The sequence below is a fragment of the Gobio gobio genome (genome assembly GCF_949357685.1).
Source record: "Gobio gobio genome assembly, chromosome: 25".
Lineage (NCBI taxonomy): Eukaryota > Metazoa > Chordata > Actinopteri > Cypriniformes > Gobionidae > Gobio > Gobio gobio.
In genome coordinates, this window is record NC_137121.1 from 31536609 (window position 1) to 31544776 (window position 8168).

Here is an 8168-nt window from a genome sequence, read left to right on the forward strand (position 1 = left end):
GGCCCGGGCGGTGCGTTCTTTTTCTGCTTTCATGACTTCTATCTCCCTACCCGCTATTGTCGGCTGCGCAACCATGTGAGAGAAGTGTTAAGCACGTGCAATTAAAAACCTGCTTATGCGCCTGTATTTGATGCTTTAGTAAAATTTTATTCAAATTATAGGCTACAAGACATTACACGGATACAAATGGAATGTTATAATGGAAAATTGTGCTCCCCAACTCGCAAAAGGTCGGATTTGCTCCATCTTTTGACTCAGTTTTGTTTAGAAAACCTTGAATCCATATAAGACACGCATGTCATAAAGGCCTGTTCACACCGGGACGATTTTCGTGCGCGTTTATCGCCGACGTTTAACGCCTCGTGACTAAACAATGGGCGCCAATGTGAGTGTTCACACTGACGCGTAAAACGCCAGGCGTAAAAGCGTCATTTTAAAAAAAACGCCTCGGGTTCGTTTTTTTATTTTGACGCGGTGCGTTAAAAACTGGCCGACCAATGAGATCAGCGCTTTTGTTCACGTGCCTGGAGCTGCTGAAGTGACAGTAAAACACGACTTGGTGGCGCTCAAGCACAAAATCGGTCTTGCCGAGCACACATTGATACGAAGAAGAAGCAGTAAGTAGACAAAGAAGAAGATGGGCTGCTAATGCTGCTTGCCAGTTAGCAAAAAGTGTGTGAATGGTTTTGCCATAGACATAATATATCTGTGGTTTTGGCAAGCACGTAAATACTGTCTCTCCTTTTCTTCTGTGTGACAAGCGAGTGTCAGAAGCGTAAAGTGCCGCAGCACCACCTTGTGTACCGGGAGCGCTATCTACTGAATGTGCACGTTCACTCACCGCATCGCCAGTGGAAATCGCTTGGGTGTGAACACTCAAGACGCGCCGAAAAACGTCACGAAAAACGCTGGCGATAAGCGTGTGCGATATTCGTCCCGGTGTGTTTAGACACAATCCATGTCATTAGAATCAATGAATCCATGGAATTAGACACAACGTGCACACGTGCAGGCCAATGTTTTTTTTTTTTTTTTTTGCGGTGATGGCGGTGACGGTCTCAGACCCGCGGTAGGCGTCACGTGACCGCGGTATTGCGGTAATGCGGTAACCGTCCCAGCCCTAGCTGAAACATCCATAAGCATGCGTGTTTCTTTTAGCACTTCCGTCAGTGAAACAACACAGCCTATAAAACAAAAACGATTTTCAGTAAATAATGGTAACCTCAAGAATATATGAAAATTAAATATTAGTTAGAAAAATATTTGATTCATACTATTTCCCTGCAAAGATGCGTCATAGGCTATACCGCTCTGCGCTTTGAGAGGAATGGGACACTGAATAGACAACTTCTTGAATATCTTCGTCTTCATATGTTCTACTGATGTTGCAAAGCAACACTTGCTGTAAAAGGTCTGAAGAGCGGATTTTATTTTCCACAGGGTCAAGACATTTAGGAAATGTTTGATTATTCACTGCCAGAGAAAACAAACTAAAATCACCGGCGTGTGTGAAATGCGCTATTCAAATAAACCAAACTTGACGCGCCTTACCAAGTTTAATAACAAGAACAAACTGTGTTAAATAAAAGTTGAAGTAAAAAGGTATTCGTCTTACAGTGTTTTTTATACTTTCCCACAGTAAAGGATGTGAATAGTTATAATAGACTTAATTATAAGCAAACGAAAGGAAGAAACGTTTATAATCCCCTGCGGACATGGGTGCGACGTGAGTGAAGAGTTGGGAAAAGAAACGAGATGTCCATGTCCATTGGGATAAAATGGACTAGGCCTATTGTTCAAATTCACGGAAAATCGAGTGACCAGATCCAGATCGCAAAACAGAATGAAAAAGTGCTATCTGACCATTATTTCCTTTCTAGGCTAAACAAAGCTTTGCGCTTCACTCCTGTGGTAATATTCAGGTGAAACAGCTTCACATACAAAACACTGGGTTAGTAAAATAACAAAGTTATTTTTTTTAAAAGTAGAAAATAGTAGGCCTATTTATGTATAGAGATATATTAAAATAAAAAGAGCTCAACTCTTAAGTGGAAGGAACCTATTTTTCCCCCTCACGTGCAACCTAGCGGATGAATCATTATTTGGGTTAGTAATAATAACGAAATGATGGTTTTAAGAGAATAGTATATATGTAAAGATGTATAGTAGGCTATATTATCTACCTATTTACCTAGTTCCGGTTCTTCAAAGCTAACGGATTCAGTGTATTTTCGTTTTGTCATCTTAATTTGGTAATTATTTAAGTGAAAAATATTTAGTGTAGGCCTATATATTTTATTAATTTTATTTATATTTTATCTGATCTATAGATCTATAGGCTGTTTGCACGGTAAAATAAAATACATTTTGGCTGCTGTCTGTAGATTCCTTCATGCACAACTCGTATTCTCTCGGATGTTTCATATGCAAATGTTTTAACAGCGGCTGTTATTGTTTAGGGTCCTTGTCATCAGGAGACAAATCGGCATTGCAAATTGAACGCGTAGCTCAACTTGAATCGCCTTTTTTTGACTTAAAGTATACTGCCACGTTTTCTGTTCCATTTTCACTTTCAACATTACGTTCGACCAGCGGGGCGCGCATAGTGCAAGCCTAGGGTTCGGGTTCGGTGGAAATAAATTCTGAGGTTCGGCAGAAACCGAACCCAGTTAAAAAGCCCAATATTCGGCCGAATCCGAACCCGAACTCTGGATTCGGTGCATCCCTAGTCACAATTGACTAACTAAAAGACATACGTGTGTGGCTTTCAAATGAAATTTGAAGTCTCTACAGTTCTTGGACGTTTGTTTTAGGGTATTTTGCTCTCTTTGCTTATCAGGTCCGAGGGCCATCTCGCAGTAACAGTTCTGTGATGGTGGATGACCTCCTGACCCCGTGTTCTCCCGGTGACCCTGAGGCCATAGAGATGACCTGGATGGATGTACCAAGTGACAAACTACTGGAGCCCATAGTGTGCATGGTGAGATCAGTTACTTCTTTTCACATTTAGCATGCTTCTGAACTCAAGTCTGGTCTTCTTGACACATTATAGCCCCTTTCACACCATGTAGTTATAGGAACTAGCCACCAGGGCGGTCCCCTGAGAACTAAAAGTTCCCCTAGGGCCGTTTTCCTGGTTGCATTCGCACCGTCAGTAGGAACTCTGACGTGATAAGCCGTGCTTGTTGTTGTGACTTTTATTTTGACGGAGCTGAGGGAACACCAGAGCCTGAGCACACAGTGCTCACATTCTCCTTCTTCATTAGTTTACGATCTGTTTAACAGTCCTGTCTAATATTAGCCTGGATGCCAGCCGAACTTAGCCCCGCCCCAACATTTTTACTCGGGCAGTTCGGTCTGGACTTGCTCAATAGAGAAGTAATTATGCGCGAACAGAAACTGTTCAGACCAATGAAATTGTCAGGGCGGGCTTTAGACGATGATGGACAGATGATCAACAGTAACGTAATCATCCACGTCACCAGCGCTTGGGTTGAGTTTGTTATAATCCTAAACGGAGAACTTGTTTGTATATGCGTTCACCTTTACTATTTCTCTCAGAAATGATGATCGTGTTGGTAAGTAAACTCTGTGTATCTTTTTTTTTACAACACCGGCAAAGATCGTTTACACTCATCTTTTTCTTCTAACGTTAGGCTACTTATTCCAGCGTGCGTGCAGGGTTGCCAAGTTTTTACAACAAAACCCGCCCAATTGCTAACGTTCCTCAAAACTAGCCAAAAACAAGCCCAATAGCTTTCCAGGGGGGTTCTCCGGGGAAAAAAAGGCATTTGGGGGGTAAAATGTGTGTTATTTTGGCAGGGCTGGCAGCTAAAAATCGCATTCCTGGGTCTGTATATCACATAATTGGGGTCGCTTCAACCCGCGGACATGACAACCCAGTGCAGTTGAGTTCTGTTGACATTTGACAACTAACGTTATGCGTCGCTCCGTTGCTCTGATTGGTTGTAGGTCTATCCAATTGAGGTCTTTCCTGGTTCGGTTGAAACACGCCCCATAATCACAGCCCAACGGAGCATTATCAGACTCATATTCTGACTAGAATTGAATATGATGACGTCAGGCTAGTCTAATATGTTATTAGATAGAATTGTTATACAAAGAAAGCAGATGTCCATTGTCACTAGCCGAGCGGAAATACATATTCATGTTTTGCTTAGTCCACTGAAAGGAAGTCCGCGTTGGATTTTCTCCTTGGCGTAAAGGTTGAGAGGTCCATCTATCACTGTTTTCCATGTTTGTAGAGTTAGTTTGTGAAGTCAATATAAAGGCTATAATCTGTGTGTACACAGCTTTTTAAAAAATGCTTTTCGGCCAATCAGCCCCTATTGTGCCATTTTAAAGGTTCCTAATTTTGTTTTGAATGTCTCCTACAACAGGTTTACATGCATCCAATTTTAAACACTAATATACTCATCACCTCTTTTCTCACAGTGCCGGAAACGGTTCGAAAAAGGATTCTGTCTCTCTAAACAGGGGTGTCCAATCCTGCTCCTGGAGGGCCACTGTCCTGCAGAGTTTAGCTTCAACCCCAATTAAACACACCTTGACCTGAACTTAATCATGGTCTTACTAGGCATACCAGAAACTTCCAGGCTGGTGTGTTGCAAGGCCGTAACCATGTCTTGAACCAATTTTATTATTTTTATAAAGCATAAAGAAACAGAACAGTGAACAAAGTTCTAGGTTTAATTCTAGTTGGGAAATAATCCTTTTGGGACTATTTGCGCCAAATATATTGTTAGTCCCGAGATTCTTCCCATTAGTGAATAAATACATAGATCTGCTGTTAACATCCAAATTCCCTAGTGGTCTGGTGGTAGAATTTTTGTAAACCGTGTCAAAGATTACAGGTTCTAATCCGCCCTCATATAGTTTTTTCTTCTTCATTAAAATCAAAGATGTTCCTCAATGATTGTATATTAAGAGCATGGACACATTTGTGTGCATTTTGTTTTGTGATTTCACCGGAAAGAATAGAGTCTTTGTCTGCAACGGCATTAGGCGATAGATTGACACGCTCGTCTGTGTGAAGACTGTGAAACCCCGCCTACTTTGATTCGATTGGCCATCTCAATCATTTTGACATTGACGAGCGCTGTTAGACCACTGAGAAAGACCAGACTGAAAATGTAACTTTCAAACCATTTTGTCATCCTAACATGCCTTGCTGCACTGCAAGAATTTCAAATATTGGGGGGGACAATTTGGCCATTTCTAATTATTGGGGGGGGAACTTGTCCCCCTCCACGCCTATGGTGGTCACGGCCCTGGTGTGTTGGGGCAAGTTGGAGCCAAAATTCTCCAAGACAGTGGCCCTCCAGGACCAACTTTGGATACTTCTGCTCTAAACCCATCCTTTCTGAGAGCCTACTCACTCTGATTGGTCAACCGCCTAGAGCGCGTGTCAGAAACAAGACTTCGATTACCATATCTGAATTTCAGCTGTTCCTCAGAACTTGATACACACAGATACAAACAGTAACAAGGGTGTCGGTTTTTCTGTATTTGAGTCTTATCCTTTGGAAGTGAAGACAAAATGGATCTGCTTTCACAGCTCAGAAATCAGCGACAACACAAACCAAACCGTTAGCCTGTAGTGTCTGAACTTGTAGATTAACTGTAAGAAGATGAGACACAAAAGATGATGCATCTAAATAAAGTTTGCAAAAATTGGTGGCAAATATTTTTGTTGATTATTGTTATTGACAAAACCCCAGAAAATATGAAGAGGTCATGTATGTGCTGTTGCGTAACTGAGTGTGTTTGTGTGTTTGTAGTCTGACATGCTGCGCTCATTGGCCACCACGCGCCCCACCGTCAACAAAGAAGACCTGCTGAAGGTGAAGAAGTTCACTGAGGATTTTGGACAGGAGGGCTGAACCACGACACACTTTCAATTCAAACATCGATTCATGTGTAGCTGTCCCAACTCGACCAGGACTTTCTACTGTAAACTAACCCGCAGCGGTGAACGGCAGGAGCATGTGATCTAACCTAACGTCTCTAATCGGCCAACACTACAGAACATCAGACTCACCGTTTAATGTTAATCGAGAGCATGAAGCTTGGTGTAAATTGTTTTATGTTTACATGATCAAATTTGTTGAAGCGTTAATTTTATGAAATTGTTTCGCCTGTCTGCCCTTTATTTCGAACGGGCACTCAGCACTACAACTATGACTGAATATTTATTTTAATTTATTCTCAATACTGGATTGTTTCGAGCTTCATCAGTATCTATTGTGTCCAGCTCAGTATTGCAGCACTTTACTTTATGATCGTGATCTGGGTCACTTTTCACCCCAGAATTAAAAGGAAGGCAATTTCGAAAAGAAAACGAAGCCTATTGTTTGTTATCTGTACATATAGAAATTGAAATTTGCTTCATGTGTGTCACAATGCAAAAAAAAATAATATTTATAGTGCTAAAATAGGCTTGATTCATGAAGAAAATCAAGCCCATTTTACAGATTTTTTTTCCCCTTTCCCCTCTTGGGTGAAATATGCCCTGGCCATGAATTTGACAGGCTCACCTTCAACATTTCACTTATTTATAAATCTACCAGATGTGTTCGGATAATAAAGTGTGTTATAGACATAGCTGTCATTCATTCTGAAGAATACCACGCTGACCTGAACTGATAAAAATGACTTTTAAAACAACGTGTGTCTGAATTTGTGTCTTCAACCAATCCAATCTGCTTAAACTGGTTTAACGATAGTTATTACATTAACAATTTTAATTTAATCAAAGGATCATTTTCTCTAAACATGCTGTGTATGTTTTCAGACAAAAGCTGACTTTTCAGAAAGGGAACAAATAGTTTCTAAAAAATGTAGACGTAATATACAAGAATTAAAGTTCACCCAAAAATGACATTTCTGCGATGATGTCGTTCTAAACCCTTAAGACTTTGGTTCATCTTCTAAAAACAAATTAAGATATTTTTAATGAAACATGAGAGATTTCTGTCCCTTCTAATGAAAGTCCAGGTAACCAAAACTGGAAAGATCCAAAAGGATATTAAGGTGTGGTAAAACGAATTTAATCCGAGTCTTGTGAAGAGATATGATTGATGTATATGATGAACAGATTTCATTTAGGCTTTCATTCCTGATGAAGACCTGACGGTCGAAAAGTTGTGCTGTTTATTAATAAATGTTTTTGGAGTAGTAAACTCAGTGTGCGGACATTACTCTTCTTATTTTTATTTACACATTACACACGCAGAGGCCTGTTGCACAAAAGTAGAATTAAGACATCCAGGATAAATGACTGAGCTGAGCTCAATGAAGCCAAAACAAGTGCATCCAGGCTTAATCCCTTATCCTAGTTTTGTGCAATAGGCCCCTGGACTTGAAATGAAATGACCGAATCATCGCAGGTTTCATAAAAAATATCTTGTTTTGCATTTCTCTGATGCACAATATTATGAATTTGAAGCGATATGAGGGTACATTATGACAGAATTTGTAGTTTGGGGTGAAATCTCTTTAAATGTGATATTTCCAGGCTTTCATTTGACCTCTTACTGATACTGATATTGTGCTGAATTATATACTCTATATTGCCAAAAGTATTGGGACACCCTCCAAATCACTGAATTCAGGTGTTCCAGTCACTTCCATGGCCACAGGTGTATAACATTTGTAGAAGCATACATACAAAGCGTCGGATGAAGTGGTGTAAAGCACACCGCCACTGGACTCTAGAGCAGTGGAGACGTGTTCTCTGAAGTGACCAATCACGCTTCTTTTGGCAATCCGATGGACGTGTAAAGTTTGGTGGAGAGTGATTATGGTGTGGGGTTGTTTTTCAGGGGTTGAGCTTGGCCCCTTAGTTCCAGTGAAAGGAACTCTTAACGCTTCAGCATACCAAGACATTTTGGACAATTTCATGCTCCCAACTTTGTTTGGGGATGACCACTTCCTGTCCCAACATGACCTCACAAATGTGCTTCTAGAAGAATGGTCAAAATTACACAACACACACTCCTAAACCTTGTGGAAAGCCTTCCAGAAGAGTTGAAGCTGCAAAGGGTGGGCCAACTCCATATTAAACCCTACGGATTAAGAATGGGATGTCATTAAAGTTCATGTGCATGTAAAGGCAGGCGTCCCAAAACTTTTGGCAATATAGTTTA

At 40.7% G+C, this 8168-nt stretch overlaps 1 protein-coding gene across 2 annotated transcripts in view; it reads left to right on the forward strand.

The window, feature by feature from the left end:
• The window catches only part of vps4a (vacuolar protein sorting 4 homolog A), a 31409-nt gene extending 24210 nt beyond the window's left edge, over positions 1-7199 (forward strand). For both annotated transcript variants that reach the window (XM_079809896.1, XM_079809897.1), the window contains exons 10-11: positions 2840-2980; positions 5802-7199. In XM_079809896.1, coding sequence (XP_079666022.1) covers positions 2840-2980; positions 5802-5903 — 243 coding nt within the window. In that variant the 3' untranslated portion in view covers positions 5904-7199. The remainder of the gene's footprint in view (positions 1-2839; positions 2981-5801) is intronic.
• Positions 7200-8168: the final 969 nt, after the last annotated feature.